General features: G+C 35.5%; 2 protein-coding genes and 1 pseudogene across 2 annotated transcripts; all 3 read left to right on the top strand.

Annotated features, from left to right (window-relative positions):
* Positions 1-3,406: 3,406 nt before the first annotated feature.
* LOC140694352 (olfactory receptor 5M3-like) lies at positions 3,407-9,568 on the top strand. Its single transcript, XM_072957625.1, is given in 3 exon segments — positions 3,407-3,513; positions 5,557-5,683; positions 8,603-9,568. Coding segments are annotated over 3 exon segments (1,200 nt in total).
* Positions 9,569-13,609: 4,041 nt separating this feature from the next.
* LOC102533172 (olfactory receptor 5M3-like) lies at positions 13,610-17,581 on the top strand (annotated as a pseudogene).
* Positions 17,582-24,919: 7,338 nt separating this feature from the next.
* Positions 24,920-25,792, top strand: LOC140694278 (olfactory receptor 5M9-like). Its single transcript, XM_072957596.1, has one exon. The coding sequence runs from the start codon at positions 24,920-24,922 to the stop codon at positions 25,790-25,792; it is 873 nt and encodes a 290-aa protein (XP_072813697.1).
* Positions 25,793-26,224: the final 432 nt, after the last annotated feature.

The raw sequence follows: 26,224 nt of genomic DNA, 5'->3' as shown, positions 1-26,224 counted from the left end.
AATTGAACTATTTTGTCAATTTGAGGTTTAGATTTACACTGCTTTCATGATCTGTCAGATCCTAAGCTCGAAAAAAAAAATTGAAGGGCTTCTAGTTTAGGAAACACTGCATGGGACTGGCACAGACATACACAAATACACGTCAAAGGAGTGAACTCTCAGCCACTCAGATCTCCAAGAATTTCCACAGAGAAAGCTCCTGTTCTTGCAAAGTTTTGGGAAAATAAGAAAAAACATAGGTGGATACACTCAACTTCAAATATTTGCATTACTTGATGCAAATTATGGCAAAAATACACTTACTAGTTGAAAGCAATAAAGGTTAACTTTAAAACTATGAGACTATAGATTGCAATGTACAACCAGAACTTCAGAGAAAACTGGCAGCTTAGAATTGAGGAAAAACTGAGTTTGTCAGGAAAACCAGCTTCCAAGGAGAAAAAATAGGTGACTATACATACACACACGAGCATGTGCACGCACACACACACACACACATAAAAATACATACTACATAGAGCAATAATAACATAATTTGTGGGTTCAAAAAGATATAACTGACTTCCTGGAAAACAGTAGATTATCAAGAAGGAGGAAGTGATGGTAGCTAAGTTTTTGTTTTCCTTTGATCTTTGTATTTTTAAGATAGTAAAAACATTGGGTATCTTTAGGTTTATTAAGGTTAGTGTGGGTGTTAACCTACCAAATTTTATTAATGAAAGATTAAACATGGAATCTATCTAGCCATAATTTGGGAGAAAGATGGTCAATAGATAACACATTTATAGTGTTGACTATGTGCAGAATGATATTCAAAGCTCTTTACAGACTTTTTCCCAGATATTTACAGATGTTTTGTCAATAGTCATCAGAACAATTGAGACATGTGATGTTATTGTCTCAATATTAAGCTCAGAAAACCTGAAACAGAGTCATTAAATGACTTGCCACAGATTATACAGGAAGTAACAGGTGGAGCTGGAAATTATGATGTGATCTAGCTCTAATTTATGGTAGTATGTTATAATACTACTGAATCAGTCCATAAGAGTGCAGGACAAAAAGCACAGCAAATTATGAACAGTTGTCAACAAAACACATTTAAAGAACCAAGTCACATGTCACAATGTGCTCAACTTCACTCGTGATCAGGAAAATGCAAATTAAAACTACAAGATATCTGTACCTACGCATACCACCCAGCATAGGGAAAAAAAAAAGATTAAAAAAAAAACCCTCCAATATTAAGTACTGGAGAGATTGTGGAGCAACAGGACTACTTACATAGTGCTGGTCGGAAAATAATTGATAGAACCAGTTAGTAAAACTTTTCTCAGTTTGTAAAACTCAGTATCAGCTAAGCACAATATATGCATATCCTGCAAACCAGCAACTCTACCCAGAGTTCTACCAGGCATAAATGCATGAATGTGGACATACAGAGATGTTTGTAAAAATATATTTGGTAATAGCTGCATCTGGGTGCATTCTAAATAGTTCTCAAAAATAAGAAGAATATATAAATTAAGTACAGTCATACAATGGATACTATGCAGCAGTGGTAATAAAAGAGCTACTGCTGTGCTCACTACCTTCAGCAGCTTGAGTGGAAGTCACGCTGTAGACTGAATATTTGTGTCCCGCCAACATTCACATGCTACAACCTAACCTCCAGTGTGGCGGTGCTAGATGCTGGGGACTTGGCTGGTGATTACATCAAAGGCATAGCCCTCAGGAATGGGATTAGTTATTTAGTTATTAGAGTATGCTAGCTAGTCATTCATGTATTTACGTATACTTGTTGATTATTTTCTATCAGGCACTGTTATTGTCATGGGGAGTTACCAATCTCTCCTGTCACATTCCATGTGTTTTTCTTCTGGAAATTAATCATCTACAGCTGTTACTATTTATTTACATACCACAGGCATCCTTTCAAAGTGCAAACTCCTCTACAGGGAGGATGAAATTTTCATACTTGTATTCTAAAGATTAAAAAGCATTGAACTTTGTGTTAAGTATATTTTTGCTGACAACTTTTAATTCTCAGATGAGTAATTTCTCTGACCTTACAGCAACACTTTCAGTGTGTTCCCGCTTTTAATATGTTCATTATTGTTGTCTTAATAGTTGGTTATCTGGGGGAAGGTAATAGCTCAGTGGTAGAGCAGGTGCTTAGCATGCACGGGGTCCTGGGTTCAGTTCCCAGTACTTCCATTAAAACAAACAAAATTACCTCCCCATCCCCAAAATATATATAAATAAATTAAAATTTTTAAAAACAAAAAAAAACAAAAATAGTTGGTTATCCAATATATACATAGATACCTCTATCCTCTCTGTTTTGAACTCTTCTTCACCATGACCACGAACCCATCGCCACTACCACTGTCATCACCATCAACCACAATAACAAACACAATCTCTTGTTGGGTTCCAGAAAATGAGCTGGACATGTTGGAAGACATAATGCATCAGTAGGTGACTGAACTGGGAAATATGAGATGAACGTTTGATGAAAAACTCACTTTGTCTTTGTGGGATTCCATTTGTCAGTGTTCAGAATGAACTTTACCTGTGTTATCATCAATGTCTTTCCTAACCTATGTATCTATATGTATATATGACAGCATGTAGACAGAATTCCAAGCATTTCCAAATTTAGATTATGATATTTCTTTGACATATAACTTATCTAGATTTTTTTTTATTTCCCTAAGTATTGAGATACTTAAATTTTTAATTTTGTCCTTAGTCCCCAGCTTACTGGCACAGTGTAATTGCAAACACAACCTGAATGCAGATCATTTGTTGAAAAGCTTTTAGACTTGCTGTATGGCATATGTATTGATGTCTAATTATGGAAACACTACTGAGATACCATAACTAAAATCTTTTGCATATTTTTACAATATTTTCCTGGTACAATTTTTTTCCCCTTTAAAGAAGGTACTGGGGGTTGAACCCAGGATAAGGTCTACCACTGAGCTATACCCCTCACTTCCAGCATGGCACAATTTTTAACCACAGTTTCAGTGATTTAAAAAATCTTTTATATCTCTCCTCAGATAATCAACCAATGCCTCACATATGACAAAGACATGTTCAGAAGAAATCACACTGAAGTGACAGAATTTATTCTCTTGGGTCTGACAAGCCATTGTGAGTTGCTTTCTTTGTCTTGTTCCTTGTGGTTTACATAGTCATTGTGATAGGAAACCTGCACATGATTGTCTTAATCAGAACTAATGCTCAACTTCACATGCCCATGTAATTCTTCCTCTCAAGTTTGTCTGTTCTAGATCTGTGTTTCTTCACAAATGTCACTCCCAAAATGTCAGAGAATTTCTCATCAGAGAGGAAGACTATCTCATAGGCAGGCTGTCTGGTGCAGTGCTGTATTGTCATGGTTGTGGTCCTTACAGAGCACTACATGCTGGCCATCATGGCGTACAACTGCTATGTGGCCATCTGCAATCCTCTGCCCTACAGAAACCCAAGAAACAAGAAAGAGTTAGAATCAGGTTACTTGGCTGGCCTGAAAAACCTCAAATATTAGATCCAGAAACATATGTTTTTGGGGTCACAGGCTGAATTACTATGGGGTGAGAGAAGGAGAACCCAGTGGAGGGATGTGCCCAGTAGTCTAAGTACTGGGCAGCCCTGTGGTGTTTCCTCTCACATCTAGACCTGTTTCATAAAATATGCAAGAATGCATTAAGCAGCATTTCATGTATAATGATTATCACTGTCTTCTTAAGTTAATGTTAGTAAAATCTAAGCATTAGTTCAATAAGTGAGTCTTTTGCTTAAAAACAATTTTGCCAATAGAAACTCAATTTATCAATACTGTGATTGTTATGATCATGAGGAAATGGAATGTGGTCTTCAGGGTTTGTGAACATTTATTAAAAATGTGTTGACTGATAGGTGGTCCAAACAGTCTTGCTTCTCAGTTATTATTGTTTAAAAGCTTATTCAGTTAATGTTAGCTAATATTATGTAATTATATATTATATACATAGGAGGCAGGGTAAAGGGGACTCAGAAATAAATAAATAAATGTGAAACCTGAGTTTTTAACATCTGTAATAGTATCTTATCTTTGGAGAAAGGGGAGAGACAAAAAGTAAGCTTGAAGTTTTCAGGCTATGTCTGCCAGAGAAACAGAGACATCTATGACCTTACTCCAATTTCTTTGTGTTAGATTTGGGAATAGAGGGTAGGCATCACACTTATTCCATTAGATTTTTAGAATTCAAGTACAAGGATTGCCTGTGTTCTTTTTTTCTCACTGAACCACAAGTAACAAATCTCCCAAACAATGATTGTCACATGTGTCTGGTTGGAGAGGGAGGGTCTCAGTCTCCCAAAGGCTTCTGTGCTCCAGCAGAATGTGGTAACTCCAAAGTGTTTACTGTTTCTCAAAGGAATAAAAAGCACATAAAATTAAAAAATTAAGAGGTTGCAGAGTTCCTAATATGGAGAAAGCATCCAGTAAGAATATCGGTATAAAACTAGAATATGAGGTCCATGAGAGCAGGTAGTTTATTATTTTTTTCCCTGGATTTCAGGCACATAGTAAATAGATAAATAAACAAATAAACAAATAAATGCATGTCACTGTCTAAAGACAATGACACCAAGGTTAAGAATGTTGTGTTTTCTAACGCTTTGTGGGTAGACTTACCCTCTAGAATACAACAACCCTTTGGAAAGCAGAGTAGGAATTAGTCAAGTTAACTTTCTTCCACTTTGGAAAATGGAGCCTTAAAATATGAATTAAGCTCAATTAGAGGAATAAAGCTGCACAGCTTACAATATAGAGACTGTGGGCTAAAAATTATACCCATGGCATTTGCAATTATAAGTCAGTAAAAATTAAAATTGTATTCCTCAAGTACATTAATTTATTTTCTCTCCAAAATGGGTAGAAACTATAGATATGAGAAGGATAGCTATTGTAGATCATCTTCTATCAAATAAAATAATTTATTAAGACAAGATCGGATGCATTCAGGGTGGCATGCGGAATTTTTTAGTGTTAGGAAATAGAACAAAATATAAACAACAGCAATAAAAAATGGTCACCCCTAATGCAAGAATCAAGTTGGGTTTTAGAGAAGTACATTAATTCTTTCAGACAAGGGGAAGCTCGTCTGAGGCTCATTACATGTGTATATGACATCCTTTTTTATTCTGTCATTGCTTACAATTCTTTCTTACTGAAAAATGGCAGGAATGTTCTTCATTAATACAAAGAATTGTGCTAAGTACAGTTTATTTGAAATATATGTTGTGGCTGACGCAATATCGACATGTTTATTATCACATGGGAAACTAAGAACCACGCCCACCCACAAATGCATCACAGTCATCAGTATACAGAGAAAACACTGTAAAAAAAGAGGATGAAAAGCAAAACCTCAAGTCCTTTTAGCCCTTTAATTAATTAACTAATTTAAAAAACTCAATTCTGCTGAGAGTTATTTTGCTCTTGAGTTTCATTTTCCATTACAGGTATTGCCATCTGTAGCATTTTAATTATCTCTGCAGCTTTCTGTCCATATTCTCCAGTGAGAAAGCCCCACAGTGGGAAATCCAGCTCTTACAAAGCCTTCTGAATCATGCAGTGGTGACACCAGATGAGATGTTCCCAAGAACATTTTTTCTTCATGTACAGGTAGGTTCATGCACAGGTAGATTCTGTGTATTTTCATAAAGTCAGTCCGGAGTGTGAGCCTTCTAGGTTGCCCTTGTAATTCTCCATAGGAAGAGCATGTTCTGGAAGGGTTGTTAGGAGGTGTAATTAGAAAGGCCTCACTGTGGCAGTGGTGGTCAGATGTGGTTGGGGGCTCTGGTTTGATGCCCTTGTCCAAGAATTGCAGTCATTCAGTGGCAAAAGTATACACCATACTACCTAACAAACAATGAGAGTTCTCCCCATAAATGGTCACTACATGACAATCAAACCTTTGTGTTTCTGTTTTCTCTGCTAAAGACATTTTCTCTTCAGTGCAAGTGTTGGTCTCAGTCTCTCCCTCTCTGTCTTTCTGTGTCTGCTTCTCTCTCTTCCTCATATACAAACATAAAGTCATGAAATTAAACTTTTATATAGTACTAGAATGTATAAGATACAAGTAACATATGTTCAAACACAGTTCTTGATAAAGAAGCAGACTGGACCTCAAAACATTCATAAATGACCTTGTGCTCCTTAAAATCCAGACCATCTTTTCCTCATTCTACCTTCTACAGACTAGTGGTTGGGGTTTCACATTGGGGTAGCCTGAGGAAACATCTTCTCCTTGCATGTGATCTTCTAGCATTCTCTGCCCTGTTACAACTAGCTCCCTGAGGAAGCCTCTAAGACTCGGGTAGTTGTAAATCATGGGCCCAGCATTTCTTAGGGTGGCCAATTATCTTGGTTTTCCCAGGACTGAGGTGTTTCTCTCAGTCAAAACTTAATATTCCTAGACCAGGAAATTTCTGGCTAAATTGGGTGGCAGCTGTTTATGTCACATTTCTCCCACCACAGACTGAACTGGTAGCAGACATAGATAGATTACATTACAGGGCAAAGTGTTTGAATCTCATTCTGCTCCCCTGTGCAGATTTGTCATTCAGTGGCTACTAAAATTGAAGGCCTCCTTGGAGCTGAAGACTTGGCTCATGTAGCTTGACTTACGCATTGATACACTTCTCACTAAGTTCTTAAAGCCTGATACCGTTTTCCTTTTGCTTATGTTTCTTGATGACATTTGCTATAAAAGTGAAAAAACAGTTTAAAAAATTCTCATTACATATATAAGGTTTATTAATCATCAAATAAATCAATAACGTTGTAGAAAATGTTTCTTTAGAATGCCTGTATAGAGTGTATAGAGGAGGCTGGGAATATAAACAGATTTCTTACCTAAATATGTGGGAAATGGCTAATTGTTTGGAAGAAGAGGCAAAAAGAATCATGTAGACCTCCCTGCAGCACAAAAAGTATATTTGAATAGATTTGACAGCACTCTCTATTTCCCTCCTTTACCAATTCATGGTTAGATGAGGTAACACCTCTTTATATTTGACATTTCGGCAGAGGCAACCTAGAGTGTAGGTCTTTTTACTTTACTTTAGTCACTACCAACATTCCAGGGGAGGATGAATATTATCTCATTTTTCCAATCATCATCTGATATCTATTATGTAAATTTCAACCAAGAGATGAGTAGTGGGAGGCACAGATATAACAAGGAAGCTAAGATAGAGACAAATTCTAGGGGATGAAAAAGGAAGGACAGATCTCAACTAATAATGGGTAGGAAGAGAAATAGGCAAGAAACAGGTTGGTCATAACAGCTTATTATAGATAAGAGAAGAACCAGTGATTTTTCTGGAAATTAACTACATGAATGAATGGATGAATAAGTAAATATAAAAGTGATGATGATGTTTTTCTAACTTGTACTTTGATGGCAAATACAGGATATTTTCATGAAGAACCATCAGCTGTGCACTCCCATGGCTCATAAATAAATGGACCATAAGTAAAATCTTACTGCTGGTAAATGAGCTCAAGATATTTAAACTAGCATATAAGAATGTGCTAGAAGGAACCAGAATCCAGACAGATCAGCCATCTTAATCTGATACAGTCAAAAAGTAAAAAAAAGAAACTTCTTCTCTAAACCCTGAAAAATTTTCCTTCTGGTACATTTAAAAATTTTCATGAAAGTGTAAATAATTATAGAATAATAACACAGTCCTTCATTTAGTATTCTGTTTTTCCTAATTTATTCAAAGTTCTAAGAAAAAAGGAAGAGACTGGAATAGAATGTGTTAATGCTTCAAGACACAAGGGAGGAGAAGAGTTTAAAAAAATGGAGGTGATGCTTCAATTTATCTCTTTTAGGCTTCTTTGCAACATGGACAATGGCTGGCAAGGATTCATTTTCTTATGTTGATTTTCCAAATTAGAAAAAAAATCACTGAATCAATGTAATGCTTTAAGAGGTTTTTTTCTTTTCTTTTTTTCCAATAAAGATAGTTGTTTTATTTTAAACCACTTTATACAGTGTTATTAGGTCATTTTTTAAAATAAAAAACATCTCAAGCTTTCAAGGTTAAGAAAGGAGGTATCATTTAACTATCTGATTATGGATCAGCATTTCTTTGCTTATGACTTTGAATAAATTTCTTACATATTTTATAGACCTTCTAACTCTATAAATCTAGTGAATAAAAAAGTATGCACTTCCTAAAAGTTGGGACCATTAGTAAAAATTCTTTCCCTTTCCAGGAGAGAGCAAGAACAAAAATTCTTCCTCTAAACTTTTTCTTTATAAACAAGTAAAACTAGATGCAATAAGTTATGTCATTATATTCTATAATTTTATATTATTCTGCCAGTTTCTCTGTAAAAGAAAACTTATGTATATATATGTGCATAAGGGAAAGAAATACTGCTAAGTAAAGACATGGGGGAAAGGAGAGGAGAGAGAAAAAGAAAACTTGCAGAGGAATTGAAAGAGAATGGATTGGTAAGATAAAATACAAATGAAGAATGACTATATTTGAGATATGTATTTTTTATTTCTGTTTATTTTATTAGACAAAGTGCATCTCTGCCTGGATCAGATTCAAGAAAGTGCTCAATTTTACTGATGTGACAGAATTTATTCTCTTGGGACTAACTAGTCATCCTGAATTACAGCTCCTGTTCTTTGTGGTCTTCTTACTGGTCTACATTGTCACCCTGGTTGGGAACGTTGGTGTGATCGTACCCATCAGGGTCAGTCCCCAGCTCAACAGCCCCATGTATTTTTTCCTCAGTCACTTGTCTTTTGCACATGTGTGGTTCTCCTCTAATGTCACTCCCAAAAGGTTGGAAAATTTGGTGTCTGAGACCAAAACTATTTCCTACCCTGGTTGTACAGTGCAGTGTTTCTTCTTCATTGCCTTCATCCATGTAGAAGTCATCCTCGCTGTGATGGCCTTTGACAGGTACATGGCAATTGGCAACCCTCTGCTCTATGGCAGCAGAATGTCAAGGATTGTCTGTATTTGACTGATCTCTTTCCCTTATGTATATGGCTTCTTTATTAGTTTCATCTCCACATTGTGGACCCATGGCTTGTACTTCTGTGGGAACATTGAGATCAACCACTTCTACTGTGCAGACCTAGCCCTCATCAAGATGGCCTGCTCAGGAACCTTCATTAAAGAATACATCATGCGCACAATGGCAGGTCTCAACTTCTCTTACTCTTTGCTAGTCATTATCATCTCCTACATATTTATCCTTATTGCCGTCCTAAGAATGCACTCAACAGAAGGAAAAAAGAAAGCCTTCTCCACGTGCGGATCTCATTTGACAGCTGTCACCATATTTTATGGAATTCTCTTCTTCATGTACCTCAAAAGTCCAACTGAAGAGTCCATGGAGCAGGGGAAAATGGTGGCTGTGTTTTATACCATGGTGATTCCCATGTTGAATCCCATGATCTACAGCCTCAGGAACAAAGATATGAAGGAGGCCATGAACAAAGCGATCAGTAAGACATACTTAATGAAATAAAATAGAAACAAAATATATGACGAAACCCATGGTTCAGTAGAAGGGTTAGAATTAACTATTTCTCTTGGATAACGTTGAGGATAAGTTGTTATTTTTGTTTTCAATGAACAGACAAAGATACTATACAGTTGAATAAGGAATAAGGTGTAAGGATAAAAGCAGCACATTGTAAACAGGACTCCCTGGGTCTATAACACATGACGATATGAAAGCATGCTGACAACAGCATCCTTTCCCACACAGTGTCAGAGTCAGCAGGTCATTTTGTAGCTGGAAGTGTTTGTTATGGCTTTTCAGTATTTTACAAGTCCACTCTTTCAATTCTGTTCTTAGAAGAACTGTAATGGTCCCTTCTTGCATCTAAACGAGGTGGTGGTTCAGGATGTATGTTGTTATTTTTAAATACTGAAATTGACTATTATTTCACTAGTAGTCATTGTAGACAACAACACTGACAGTGGAATAACTTCTGCAGAATATGTTATAAGCTCCATGTAAGAAATGCTAACGAATTTAACTGTATGCTATATGAGATTACCTTTTCAAATGTATGTTAATTAATTAAATAAACCTCATTTATATGTAAACATATGTATTTAAATCCTATTTGTATCTTACCTTATAATGACTATCAGAAAGTAGTAACACAATCTCATTGGTTAGTTTTGGATTGTATTTCCATAAAGCTGTTGGGGAAAGTGTAGATATATATTTACTTTTTCTTTCTTTCCTTTATTATTGAAGTGTTTTGGGGTTTGGTGGTAGTAGAAACCAGCTGAACCCTCATTGGTTCTAGCACATGCATTTGTAACATCATCCATTTTATATCTATTTTTAAAATTAACAAATCATCAATATAACAGATGCCCTGAATTGTGGGGTTTTTTTTAACAATATTGTTGCCTCTGTTTCAAAATACTTTTACTTAAAAGATGAGAACAATTTGAGGCACAAATTGCTGATTTTGATTGTAAATGCACAAAATCTATAACATTTCTTGTCAAGATTGAAGTCCTGTTTATTTTCTTTTATTTAACAATATTTTCTCAAGAAATTTAAAAAATAAAGCAGGATTTTCACAAATAAAGCAAAATCATGCATGCTTGTATATGTGTATATACATGTATATATACCTGTTACACACCCATCCACATGTACATGTATGGATATTTCTGTTTGTAAGTGTGTGTGTGTGTTTGTGTGGGTGCATGTGTTTCAGAATAGTCAACCTGATCAGGACTTTGCAGGAGTTGCTACTTAGGATTTTCCAAAGGATCAGACTAGTTGTAACATGAATTAACCAACATAATGATGTCATTTATTACACTTTATGTTGTATTATACACAGTCTCATACTACATTATTTCCCTGCCCACTACATTTAGTGTATAACACCAAACGGCCTACTTCGCCCACAACAGAACTACTTTCTCTACTTAGCTCTCTCCTGACCACAGATTGTAAAACTTAGTCCACTTGAAAACCAAGAGATTTTAAAGGTTGTTATGGCCAGCTGTGTTATTTTAACAATTATAAACAAACCATATGGGGGGAGGGTATAGCTCAAGTGGTAGAGCACGTGCTTAGCATGCATGAGGTTCTGGGTTCAATCCCCAGTATCTCCTCAAAAAAAAGTAAGTAAACTTAATTACCACCCCCTCACTGCCAGAATAAAACAATTTAAAATATAATAACAAATAAATAAAATATAAAAATAAAATGTTTTAAATAAATAAATAAACTGTATAACCATTCACATAACAGCTCATGCAATGGATACATATATTAGCATACTTATGCTTAATTTAAATGATTTAGAATTTATTTTTTGCATTTGGTCTGAAGCAAGAAACTAATACTAATTTTCATAAAATATTAATTGCCACTTGTTTTTTTAATAATCTTCTTATCCCTGATAATTTTAAATGCCAGTAATATTATACATCAACTTGTTTCTATTTCTGTTAGTTCATTCCCCATCATTCTAATCTGTTCTTTAATTAATTAATGACTCATTCATCTAACAAATATTAGCTGAGTGCCTATTATGTACCAGGCACTGTCTTAGTTATTTGTTATCAATGAACAAAACAGAAAAAGAAATTCTTGATCTCATGAGTCTAGGGGTGTGAGACATATGTAAACAATTAGCATAATATATAAATAAATCATATAGTATGTTAGATATGTTATGGTGAAATCTGGAAAAAATATCATGATATAAAGGAGCAAAAGAGTGCTTCTAATTTAGTCATGGGAATAAAGGTAGATTTCTTTGAGATGATAACTGAGCAAAAAACCTCTGCAGGTGGTTTAGAGCTGAGCCACACAGTTGTGTGCTAGGTCATGATTTTAGTTTCAGGGACTCATACTTGTTTCATCTTTCACTGGAAAAGTGGAGTCACACAGATCGTGAAGTACAGAACACAGGACTGGCTTATGCAAGTTAAGTGACACCATCACCAGGTTTAGTGTGATACAAACTCAAAGCAAATCATGTCATTTGATCCCAGGACACCTTCAAAATAACTTGAGTTTGAGTTTGGGGAAAAATAAAATTGTGCAAATTGTAAAAAAAAAAAATAAAATAAAAACCACAAATCTCATCAGTATGTGTTCCTCTGGAGATGCACTTTCCCCAGGGTCATTTCTGGTGAAAGCCTCTTAATTGCTTCTTTTTTCTAATGTAAACATTTAAGGAAAACTTCTGTGTCCTTCCAGTTTCTCTTTTGCCTGGTTCATGTTGTTTGCCATCTCTTCTACAGCCTCCAATGTTCAATTCTGCATCCTTTCTGGGAACACTTCTCTTCATTCTGAGGTTGGCACACAAATGCATTGATCTGGAACTGGAAGATGAAGGTTGCATCTTGAATTTTATTTACATTTATTCTTTATCACTAACATTAACATGAATTAACGTTAATTATTTCATAAATGTTATCTATGTGTAGATTTGTATTTGTGTGTGTTCAGAGAGAGAAACAGAAAGAAATTTTCTATGCAGATTTCATTATTTGATTATTGCAAACTATTAATGGAAGCTACAGTTTCCAGGAGTGCATTTAATATTTAATAACAATTGTGCCTTGAATATTTATTATGTGTTAGTGTGTAATAAATCTTTTCATATTCACAAACACACAAAGAAATTAATACTGTTATTATTGTTACATCATATTAGTATAGTGAAATTATAAACAAAACATGAGTAATCCTGTCCAAGTTCTTAAATAAGTCATGGAGCCAATGTCTGACAAAGCAACAGAATGAAATACTTTATAATTTCTCATGCCTGAACCTGAAGGAGAAAGAATCCACATTCATGTGTAACTTAACTTGAAATACAAAATGCAGCAACATGGCTGTTTGGGTACATCTGCTTTGCCTGGAGATGGCGAGGAAAATCCTGTAAGTGCTTCTCAGTTCCCCAGACCCTCCATTCTTCCCCAGACCTCACACCCACTAAGGTCAGAGCTGATCATTCCACTTTGCTGTGAGCTCATCATCACTCTGTATCACCTGGCTAATCACCATGCAAGTTTACATGGATTTAATGTTTGCAAAGTACTAACAACACCACTTTTTTATATCTTCTTTTTTCTTTCTCAGGCACCCTTGGTTGCCTGTAATTAGATCTGGTTTTCAAACAAGAATTCCTCTGTTGCTAATCTTTGATAAATGCAAGAGTGTGAAAACCACGGGCAGCCCAGGCACACTGCTGACTCGGCATCAGCACGATCTGTGGAAAGGCTAGTCACCCTGTTCCAGGCACAGACTCTCTCCTTCATCTTTGTATTTCTCCTGTCTTTTGTGATGCTGTCTTAAGCAGATCTTCCATTAATTTCTCTTTGTCTATGAACCTGTGAATCTTAAAAAATCCATTTTTTCTTGTTTAGGGAATTCATCTTTTCAAAAGTTAATATATTCTTTTTTACATTTTTACAAATGAATTAGCATAGTTTGGGCAGGTTACAGATAGATCTGTGACCTTTTTTCCTGTTCCTGTTCCCATGGACTGAACGTGTACACAGGCAGCTCGATATGATCCTACAGCACATTCAGGACAGATACAGTCCTCCATCAGTATCTGACGGGTGCGTTCCAGGACCCCCGCTGCCTCCCAGGTTACCGAAATCTGCAGATGATCAAGTCCCTTCTATGGAAAGGTGTAGTTTTTGCATATAACTGATGCACACCCTCTCATATACTTTAAATCATGTCTAGATTATGTCTAACACCCAATGCGATGCGAATGTTTTGTAAATAGTTGCCATAGCCTGGCAAATTCAAGTTTTGGCTTTTGGAACTTTCTGGATTAAAAAAATATATATTTTCCATTCAAGGTTCATTGTATCCATGGATGTGGAACCTGCAAGAGGGCTGACTGTACTCATAATATGTTTGCTCTCCTTTCCAGACTTTCTAGGCTCCGCTCTAAAGCTGAGCACATAGCAACACACTAGAAAAGTGTACAACCAGCAGAGAGGGAGAATATTTAATCAACTTGTCTTCCTACTTGGTATTACCTGTTTTTTCTTTTTTCTCAAATCTATGAAAACGGTTTTTTGAGGGTTAAAAACAAAGTTGAACAGCAAGGTTTTAATTTGAGTAGGCATCAATATTTAACAAAATAGTTAAAAAAACAATTTATCTTTATGTCAGAATGATTCCACGGAAGTTCAAAAAATAAAAAGATGTGAAGATTTGGGTTGTCACAGGTGATATATATGAATATAGAAGCGGATTGTGAAACACTTGCTCCACACTGTCAAGAACAAACCACACCATCACCATATTCACTCAATTGCCTGTCGTAATGCAACTGGTTTATAATTTTGTTTGCATTCGTTTTTTAGCTTTATAAGTGCCACACGTGGTTACTGAACATATCTGAGAAACTTTGGAATAAAAAAATGCCCCAAGACAAAAAAATACTTCCATATTACTACTTTCCACCTAGTGATTTGAAGTCACCTTTTATTTCCTAAAGACTCACAAATATATTCCTTTAAGGAGATAACATAAGTTTTATAACATGAATGATAAATTGGTAGATAAATAATTTTAGTAAATTTATTAATACACATACTATGAATCATAAGCTGAGCAACAGCAAATCAAGCACTTGATTTAATCTTTAATATAATTTTAATGAAACTCTGCTTTAGGCATAGATTGATGCCAAACTATAATCCAAAGTGATCACATGTGTTCTCTAAGATTTAATGTGTCTGTGTCTAACTACATATTCTTAAATCCAAATGGTCACATCAAATTGACCATCAAAAACTCTTCGAGGGGAGAATGAGTTCCATAAAGGTGACACGAGGCCTTGGGATGGGGAGGTGGGTGGATGGGGAGAAGAAACCAAAATTATACAGAAAGAATGGTATTCTTTACATCACAAAACAAAGGGTTTTATCTTTTCCAATTTTAACTCTTATTATTCCTAATATTTTTAAGCCATGAGTTAATGCTTCAATTTTTTACTAATTAGCCTAAGACCCAGGAGTCATTTGTCAGTCTAATTTACTTGCGTTCATAGCATTCTCCTTCCTCATGAAAACCTTTTCTTTACAAAAGGGGTGAGTAGAAGGCAGTGGATTACTTTTGTGAATAAGAGTCTATTTATTTTCACTCTGACAATGAGGTCATCTTCTTACCTGCTGTGATCTTTCTTGGTCGTAACTCTAAGATAACTTTGGATACGCATCAGAGGGTAGTTGCACAAAGTATAATCCTGGAGGTAAAGACAAGGGTTCTGGGAATAATCAAATGACATTTAGACCTTGGAGAGCATGGCACAGTCCTAACTCCAACAAACTCATCGCCCTGTTACAAAGTTCTCTCAGGAATCTTTTTTGGTAGAATTATTCTCTGTGTTCCAAAGAACTTTAATGTTTGCTGAATTTGAGGAACTCTCTCTCTCTGTGTCTCTCTTTTTGCTTTATTATTCTCTCTCCTTTCCTTCATTTTTAAGCTAGGTAAATGCCAGCTAGACTAAGTATAATAGAATTCTTTCCCACACAGCTTCTCAAAGTTTACCTTTACTAGATAAGTCATGTGTCTCTAAGAGTTTGCAGAAGATACAAAAATTTCTCATTATCTGATGAGTGAACCCTTGTGGATTTTTCTCCACAATACCTATAGTGTTTCTATAGGAAAATAATTTTGGAAATATTGTTCTAGAAAAATGTTCCTATGATACAACCTATATCCAGGAAGAACTCCATTGATCACCAAAGAAAAGGCAAACATTCCCCATTTTCTGCCTCCAGCATAACTCTATAAGAGTACACCATGGTTTTAGAAAGACCATTGACACCAACACCACTCTAAATAGACATTGATCTCCTTGTCTTACTTCTGTTTGACTCTCCAGAACGTAAGAGCGGATGATGTCTAGTAGATTACAATTACACATTAGAGATGCCAAGAGTCTGTGTCCAGGTACTGTGCACAATGTAGAAATGTGTATAAATGGCTTACACCTATATTTTGATGACTGCTGTGATCAGTTCATCCCTCTTTAAATGAATCCAAGGATGAGGTTAGATTAAAAATAATTTTCATCTGACATTTAGGGCTGATGAATTATTTGATTAAGTGACTTCCTTCTCTAATCATGGAGAATATGCCTATAATGAAACAGAGATAAAATAGTAATTTTGAGTGATGATAAAAAGAGAACTATAGCCCTCCAAAATAGATTCAAAATATGAAAATAGCAAACAAGCCAGTGTTGGAAACAAGGGATGTTGAAGAAGTGGTCTTGGAAATTTGGCAAATTCACTATCATGTTCTAGCGTGTTTCAATCAAGTTTTGTACACCTGTTATGTAAGTGGGGCTCTGTATTTATCCAACCAGGTAGCATTCTGAGAGCACGTTATGTTAGCAAGTGCTCAGAAATGATTTGCTGAAAACAGTAGCAAAATGCAGTCATAGATGTTTAATAAAGAAAAAAATGAAAAAAGGCATGGATAAAAATGTAAATTAATACATGGTCACTATGTGATTTTGAAATTTATTTCCTTGTAGTTATCACAGGGATTTGTAACTAATATTGACCCAGAACTGAGAAAACGCTCAATTTCACCGATGTGACAGTATTTATTCTCTTGGGACTCACCAGTCGTCAGGAATGGCAAGTCGTCTTCCTCATCATTTTCCTGGTGCTCTACATCATCACTGTGGTGGGTGATATTGGCATGATCGTGTTAATTAAGGTCAGTCCACAGCTCAGCAGCCCCATGTACTTTTTTCTAAGTCATCTGTCATTTGTGGATGTGTGGTTTTCTTCCAATGTCACCCCTAAAATTTTGGAAAACCTGTTATCAGAGACAAAAACTATTTCTTACGCTGGTTGCTTTGTACAGTGTTTCTTCATTATAGCCCTTGTCTGCATAGAGATTTTTATTCTCGCTGTGATGGCCTTTGACAAGTACATGGCAATTGGCAACCCTCTGCTCTATGGCAGCAAAATGTCAAGGCTTGTCTGTATGCGACTGATTTTTTTCCCTTACATATATGGTTTTCTGATGAGTCTGGCAGCCACATTATTGACGCATGGCTTGTACTTCTGTGGAAAAGTTGAGATCAACCACTTCTGTGCAGACCCAGCTTTCACCAAGATGGCCTGTGCTGGGACCTTTGTTAAGGAATATTCGATGATCATACTTGCAGGCGTTAACTTCACTTATTCTCTAACTGTAGTGATCATATCTTACCTGTTTATTCCCATTGCCATTCTGTGAATGCACTCTGCAGATGGGAGGCGGAAGGCCTTTTCCACCTGTGGCTCCCATTTAACAGTGGTCATCATATTTTATGGAACTCTTATTTTCATCTATTTCAGACGTCCCACCGAGGAGTCCGCAGAGCAGGGGAAAATGATGGCTGTGTTTTAAACCACGGTGATTCCCATGTTGAATCCCGTGATCTACAGCCTCAGGAACAAAGATGTGAGGGAGGCCATGAGCAAAGTGATCTTCAGAACATTTTTAACTAAATAAAATAGAAAGTTAAATGTCTGATGAGACCCATGGCTCAGTAAAAGAGGAAGAAATTAACTGTTTCTCTTGGATAATTTTGAGGAAATTTGTTATTTTTGTTTTCAATGAACAGACAAAGCTACTATACAATTCAATAGGGAAGAACAGTGTAAGGACAAAAGAAGCACTTTGTAAACAAGACACCCTGGTTCTATAACGCATGAAACCATGCTGACAATGTCATTTATTATTTTTCCTTCCACACAATAGTAGATTATTTTGTAACTATAAATATTTTTTATGGTCTTTCAGTATTTTAAAAGCCCACTCTCTCAATTCTGATTTTAGAAGAACTATTATGGTCCCTTCTTGCACCTAAAATAGGCATTGATGCAGGATATATGTTATTACTTTTAAATGCTTAAATTGACTATTATTTCATAATAAGTCACTGGTATTATTTTTTTCTTTTCTATTTTATGTCTTTTTAAAATTTTTATTGAAGAAGAGCTGGTTTACAATGTGTTAATTTCTGATGCATGACATAGTGATTCAGCTATTTATATATATATATGTATTCCTTTTCATTTTTTTTATTATGGACTATTACATAATATTGAATATAGTTCCCTGTGCTATTCAGTAGGACATTATTGTTTATCTATTTTATATATAGTAATTAGTGTCTGTAAATTTTGGTCTCCCGACATCTCTTCACCTTCCCACCCCCCTGGAAACCATAGTTTGTTTTTTTATGTCTGTGAGTCTGTTTCTGGTTTTTAAATAAATCTATTTGTGTCATTTTTAAAAATTTCACATATAAGTGATATCATATGGTATTCTTTCTCTTTCTAGGTTACTTCATGTATTATGATGTTCTCCAGGTCCATCTATGTTGGTGTAAATGACATTATTTTATCCTTTTATATAGCTGAGTAGTATTCTATTGTACATGTGTGATATATATATATATATGTGTGTGTGTGTGTGTGTGTGTGTGTATAGAGGGAGACAGAGAGAGACAGAGAGTGACTATCTTCTATATTCAGTCATCTGTTGATGGACATTCAGATTGTTTCCAACACTTGGCTATTTATTGTATATAGTGCTGCTATGCACACTGGTGAGCAGACACCTATTTTAATTAGAGTTTCATTTGGATATGTACCGAGAAGTGGGATTGCTGGATCATATGGTAAGTCTAATTTTAGTTTTTCAAGGAATTATCATACTGTTTTCCATAATGGGTGCACCAGGCTACATTTCCACCAATAGTGTAGGAAGGTTTCCTTCTCTCCACAACCACTCCAGCATTTATCATTTGTGGACTCTTTAATGATAGACATCCTGACAGGTGTGAGGTGATACCTCATTATAGTTTTGATTTGCATTTCTTTGATAGTTAGCGATATTGAGCATTTTTTTCATGTGCCATTTAGCCATTTATATGTTTTCATTGGAGAAATGCTCATTTAGGTCTTCTGCTCATTTTTAGATTGGGTTGTTTGATTTTTTGTTTTTGAGTTGTACTGGCTGCTTGTATATTTTGGAAAGCCCTTGTTTAAAATATGGTTTTAAAGCATTTTAATATCTGTGAGCAAATGGATTTAAATGTTTCATTTTGAAAGCACAGTTTTCACTTAAAAAATTAAATTGATATTCATGCAGAATACTTGGCACATTTGTGACTTAGATATGGTATTAAATACTTTAAAATAACTTTTGTATTTGAAAGAAATAAAATATTGAGGGCGTCTGTCATTAACAATGACATGTACTGATATAATATATTAATATAATCTGGTTCACTCTTGCACCTCATTTAGGTAAGTATAAGCATGAGGCAATAACCTTGCAACTTGAACTTCCATAAAGTTTCTATGTCCTCTAATAAAAATAAATAAATAAATGAATAATAAATAATCTGCTCTCTTGATTTAGATAACACATAGCTACTGAAAGTTCAATCACACATTTAAATGATGCATTTAAGTAATCACAAATTGATCTGCAAAGATGTAAATATAAATGAGATCGGGGCAGTGTGAGAACAAACATTCTTCTTTGGCCATTTTTGAGATTTTATTTTCCTTAAGGGAAACCAGTGATGCATATGAACTCATTTCCACATACAAGCACATACATCATGGTCAAAACTTTAAGGCTATTTGCATACAAATAAATTGCTTATTCAAATTAAATTATAATATTACTTTGCTTAGAGTTTCAAAACTTAAACCCCTAAAAGAATTTAAGATTTTATTTACTTATTGTTACTTTTAAGTGAGTTAAAAGTAATTTCTTTTGGCAGTAAAACCACTAATTCACCATTTATTGGAAAACTCGACATACCAAATTAGTTGCTGATTACTAACAAATTTTAAAATATGGTTTTAAAGCATTTTAATACCTGTGAGTAAGTGGATTTGGATGATCTTTGTTACATCTTTTTCTTCAAAAGTGAACTGCTTTCTCTACTTACTTTCTGGAGTGTTGGTTTAGTGTTACATGAAGAATGATGACAGCAAGGTAAATGGTTCACTCATGTTCATGGTTTGAGTTTCCAGATTTCAAATAAATTTGTGGGTGACCTTGATCTAATCATTTCTTGTTATTCATCCAGTTAAGTTTTAGGTTCTAGTGTCTGACTCCGAGATCTCTTCTGGCTCATAATTTCCATGAGTTTAGATTCTTGAGCAGAAGGTAAAGCAATTTTGCCATTTGCTGAAAATTCAGGATAGTTTTGTAAAATACTTATAATACTACACCTTAATGTTACATTCATTTCTACATCAACGTCGTTACATTCCAGCATTTCCAAAATAAAGTGTGTTTATCTTTCTCTGTCACTCTCTCTCTGTATTTTGTTCTCTCCAACACTCAAGCACACACTTTCTTCTTTTTAAATGAACATTTAATTGAGAGAGTGCATGCTACATTATAATAGCATGGTACCAAAGAGTTCACCAGATGCACTGTCTTCATAATGAGTGAGAAGGAACTTAGGATTTGTGGGTACTCAGGGATAAAGAATGCAGAAGAAAACTTTGCCTGAGCATTATTTTGCAGATGAACTTGGGGTAGTAAATAGTTTAGAGTTTATGAATGATCCACATTGGCATTCTGTTTCTTTAACCTGTTAGCTACCTAAACTTGGTAGAAAAACTTAACCTCAGAGTTATTTTATGTATGCATATTTTTATCCTTCAACATAGCAATGATATTGACCACAGTCCTACAGAGGTGGCGACTTCATACTTGTGAACTGTTTATAAGAGAAAATGCAAAAAGAATTTCAAGTCTTTGAGAGCTTCGTATGAGACAGACATTATCCTGAGAGTTAGCCCTATGTTATCTGAGATCCCCACCCCAGCCTAGGAGATAGTAGTCTCACATTCTGCAGATGAGAACTGAAGCTGAGAATCATTACTCACCCAATGACACATAATTAAAGTGCAGAGTTAAGGAGGTCTGATTCCTGATCCTTCTGACATCAAAATCAGTACTCTACTGACCCCCAGAAGAGCCTCAGTTAAGTGAAACAGGTTGTTCTACTATAATCAACTTCTTCACCAATGACCTCTACTTTTACTCATTCTCTGTAGATGTTTCCAAATGGTCTCTGAGGCATCTGTCATGTGTCTAACATCCATGAGATGCGTAGGGCAAGCATTGCTGTGATGGTGTCTCTTGAGAGATGATGCTTACTAGAAATGTAGCACAACAGACATGAAAATGACTGACCAAAAGTTTATAATGCAAACCATGACTGTTTTTCCGAGGTGCATAATTGTCAGGTGTGAATAGAAGGAAGCAGAACCCATGTGAAGGTGGGAGAGATTAAACCATTATATTAAGAATTTTGATTTCTTAATTTTAGAACCATAAAAAGTAGTCTCCTCATTAACACTCCTTAACTTCTCTTACCCCTGAGATGTTTTTATCTTTTCTTTCATAATTACCTGGGTAGTTCCTTGGGGAGATGCTCTCAATCCTCTCAGTGTTCAAGGTTTCATAATAAATAGTGAGTCATTATCACTTGCTTTTCTCACTGCTGAAGGTATGTCTGCAAATTTTACACTCTTTACAATACAGATTAATGCAGTCGCATCTTTTAATTTTTATTCTTGTTTTGAAGAGTAGACTAAGACCTCATTTGTAGACTTATTGGTTATCACAGTGTTTTATTGTGTGGAAATATATTACAGGGAAATAGTCTTATTTGTATCCACAGTTTATTTAAAACTTCATATGCCTGATCTAGCTACAATAGGGATTAACAAAAAAGTTATCCTGCATTATTTATCCTTTTACCTCTTCTCTGCAATGACCATTGATTTTCACATTGTGTTTTAAAATAAATGTGGATGGAGTTGAAGATTTTGTGTCAGTGGAAATGATTAGAGCAGTAATTATACCTTCACTGTTTCTCTTCATGAGAAATTCCAAAAACATTATTAAGATTCATTTTTAAAACTCATATGTTACACATTCTATATTTTTAATTGTTTAATAGATGATGCACACTTATATAATAAATTGGCTCTATCCCAGAAGTCACTTGACCATCTGATCCTAGGACTACGGGTTCGCTTAACCTTGAGTGGTAGCGTGAAGCAGTGGTCCATTTACTCTGTAGTTCAGCCTGCTCTAGGGTCATGCAAAGCTCTTCTGGTTCATCAAGAATGAACTATTCAAAGGATAATATTCTTCTTTTTTGGAGGATACTCAAACTGAAAATTTAAATGTAAAGAAATAGAATATTGGAATAGATTATCAAAGAGGCAGCAATATAAGATTATTAAGGCTATAACATGGAAGTCGAATTAATTGGTTTGCATCTCAGTCTGACCAATTAGCAGATGTCTGATCCAGGGAGACCTTCTTAGCCTTTCAGTGCCTCAGTTTCCACAGTTTTAGATTGACTATGTGAATAGAACCTGGTCCATCGGAACTTTACATGCAAAAGTTTTAGTAAGCACTCAACAAAAATTAGCTATTTTTACTCATATTTTAAAGCTGAGACAGTTGTCACTAAAGCAATCTTTCCTAGAGGCTTTAAGAACATTGGAGTACTGTAATGCATTACATAAAGCTGATCTAGAGATCAGGACACTTTAAAAAATCTTGTGTGAATATTGCTGAGTATCAGTTATATTTAACAGCTAAGCCAGGCAGTTTAAAGAGTTCCAAGATGAATGAGACTAATGCTACTATCACAGAGCTAACAATTATGTGTAGAGGAAGAAAAATACACACGTCATGCAGGAAGCAAAATTGGAGAAGTAGTTTTAGTCTATGTTTCTTAGATGCTTTGATGCTTTTGTTAAATATATTTTATGCTTAGTAGTACCATTAACCCAGTCAAAGTCTGTTGGTTGGAAAGTATGGGCTCATTGAGCAGGGTCATGAGTTTTTACATAGGAAAAATCCCTGATCTTAGCTCTGCTTCCTAACCAGAGTCTGCATCTCTCATCTGGCTGAGTATTTCCACACTTAAGAGAAGCCAGATGATCTACAATCATGGAAATCTACAGAAAGGAGGAAGGCAGATCAGAAATGAAACTTCAGTGCCTCCTATCTTATGTGCCCAATTTACTTTATTCGTGGTGTATTTCATCCCCATGTGAATAATCAAGAGATGGGAAAATAGTTCATAAAGACTAATTAACTTCCTAAATGTCCTCTGCTATGGATTGGAGGGGATCGTGATATAATCATAGAATTTACACACTGTTTAATGTTAAAGGAATGGCTCTAGAAACACTCATTTTCAACATGGCAAGCTAAGAGTTCCTTTTGAATTTTCATTCTCTTCTTCCCTGTATTTCTACATTGCTGGTTTCTTCTCACTAAGTAAAAGAGCCATATTTTCAAAGAGATCTATCACCCTGTCTGCATCCTGCCTCTCCTTATTTCTGATCCCATTGGCAAACTGTGCATTTGTCACTGTGGCTCCAATCCCTGAAGTATCTCACTTGTATATTTTATCCTTCACTTCTTTTCAATGAGAATAAATTCTGATGCAAGCCAGAATCCTGTATATATTGTTTAACCTCCTATTTCCAGAATTTAGAATACTTCTAGATATAACAAATATATCTGACATATAACTGGCTTTGATGTTTGTAAAATGAATTAACCTAAGCAATTACAAAGACCCATTTATATGTCAGTAACATCCCCTTCAAGCACAATTAATATGGAGAGCTTAAATTCCCGAGATGATGGTAATTATACAGATGCAGCCTTAAGAACTCACAGCAAATTTTTATTTCTTGGAGAAGTCAACACGGGAAATGTATTAAAAGGAGAAAGATTTCTTGGGAACATTTTCCTTGTAGTGATATTAAATTTGAATATAAATAGGCATAGAATTGATTGTTCCTGAAAACCAGTGGAATCTGAAATGAGAGACAATAATTATTAAAAAGTGTCACCTCAATTTTACCTCATGGCATTTGTCTAGATACTTATCTATTGACATAATTCTGATGTTGAGTGCTATGTGATTTAACCACCTGTGGTTTACATTTTTTTTTAAGATAACAAAAGCTAGTAGAGCCTGTGCTTTTAAATACCTCTCACCTTACCCTGCTAGTAGCACTCATCAAGCAAGTATAATGTAAGGCTGAACAAACTAAAATGTGATTAGGAATTTCATATGTCGAAAGCATGTGGTATCATATACTGGCATAACGTAGGGCTAATATGTCAATAACTAGGTTATAAGACCAACATATAAGACCACTGTCCCATAAGATTATATAAATAAGAGACTACTGTCCAAAACATGTGAAAATAGATCAGTTAATATCACATGTGTGTTTGTATTTTTATTGATATTGAGAGCCAGCTATCATACTGGAAAATAGCATTCAGTGGAGTTTCAGAGGATTCACTCCACTTACTTGCCTGTGAGTACTAAGTGGCTAGCTGACCTTGAGTGAACACTTAACACTGATGAGTCTCCAGCTTTTTTCTAAAAAATAATATATTGGAATGGATTCAGTCATTCTCTGACAACTCTCAGTCTGGCTTTAGTCTTATCTGAGCCCTGGGATGTTAACATTATGGAAATTATTTACAAAATATAAATATATAGTTCTAGTAATACATGAATGCAATTGTCTATTTTAGGACTAAGAAACTGATATAAATATTGATGGTCATTACCTATAAGACCTACTAAAGGAAATAATTGTACCTAGATATTCTTTTATTGGACACTGTGTGAAATATACATTAATTGTTCAATTATTTGAATTAGAATACAGATACACATGATTCAAGACTTCCAAGAATAAAACAAATCCATTTTTTTTTCTTTCTCCCACAGACAGTACAGCCTGGGTCTCCATGAAGGCAATGCCAAATTTCACAGATGTGACAGAGTTTATTCTTCTGGGGTTGATCAGTCATCAGGAGCTTCAAGTTCTCCTTTTTGGGGTGTTCCTAGTAGTTTACATGATCATGCTGTTAGGGAACATTGGTATGATTATTTTGATCAGCATCAGTCCCCAGCTTCAGACCCCTATATACTTTTTCTTAAGTCATCTGTCTTTTGTGGATGTGTGGTTCTCTTCCAATGTTACTCCCAAAATGCTGGAAAATTTATTATCAGAGACAAAAACCATCTCCTACGTGGGGTGTCTGGTGCAATGTTACTTTTTCATCGCCCTTGTCCATGTGGAGGTATATATCTTGGCTGTGATGGCCTTTGATCGCTACATGGCCATCTGCAACCCTCTGCTTTATGGCAGTAAAATGTCCAGGACTGTCTGTATTTGGCTCATCTCTGTGCCTTATGTCTACAGATTCTCTGTTAGCCTGATATGCACCCTGTGGACATATGGCTTGTACTTCTGTGGAAATTTTGAAAATAACCACTTCTATTGTGCTGACCCTCCTCTCATCAAGATTGCCTGTGGTGGGGTCCACATCAAAGAATACACCATGATAGTTATTGCTGGGGTGAACTTCACGTATTACCTTTCAGTGGTCCTCATCTCCTATATCCTCATAGAAATAGCCATGCTACGCATGCACTCTGCTGATGGGAGGAAGAAGGCGTTCTCCACCTGTGGGTCCCACTTGACGGCTGTTACCATGTTTTATGGGACTCTCATATTTATGCATTTCAGGAGGCCCCCTGAAGAGTCTGTGGAGCAGGGGGAAATGGTAGCTGTGTTTTATACCACAGTGATTCCCATGCTGAATCCTATGATCTAAAGTTTGAGAAACAAAGATGTGAAAGAGGCAGTCAACAAGGCAATCATCAAGGCAAACTTGGGGCAGTGAAACTGCAATAGATATTTCTGAGTACATTGCTACTTGTGATAAGTGTGTAGGCATGAAAGTTCCTAGCTCAATAGAGACTGTCTAAAGGCAACTCTTACATATACTGAGCTCCAGTCTAACCCAGTGATGCTTTTACCCCATGAATGGCCTCTAAGTACCAAGATTGTTACTCCACATATGCAACTATATGATTCAAACTGACATATTACACATTCATGGTGTGTTTAAAATTGTGCAGTCACTGGAGGACTCATAAATAATTTGAGATAAATACATTGTGTTTTGGAGATATCTTTTTTAGAGTTGAACATGATTTCTATGATGTTTTCTTTACTGAAATTTTGTAAGAAATATATAATTTCA

Source organism: Vicugna pacos, unplaced genomic scaffold (genome assembly GCF_048564905.1).
Source record: "Vicugna pacos unplaced genomic scaffold, VicPac4 scaffold_21, whole genome shotgun sequence".
NCBI classification, from domain to species: Eukaryota; Metazoa; Chordata; class Mammalia; order Artiodactyla; family Camelidae; genus Vicugna; species Vicugna pacos.
Note: the sequence above shows the minus strand (reverse complement) of the source record. Positions and strands in the feature narration are given on the sequence as shown.

Coding starts and splice junctions, on each gene's coding strand:
- LOC140694278 (XM_072957596.1), top strand. CDS start 24,920: ATGAAGGCAATGCCAAATTTCACAGATGTGACAGAGTTTATTCTTCTG.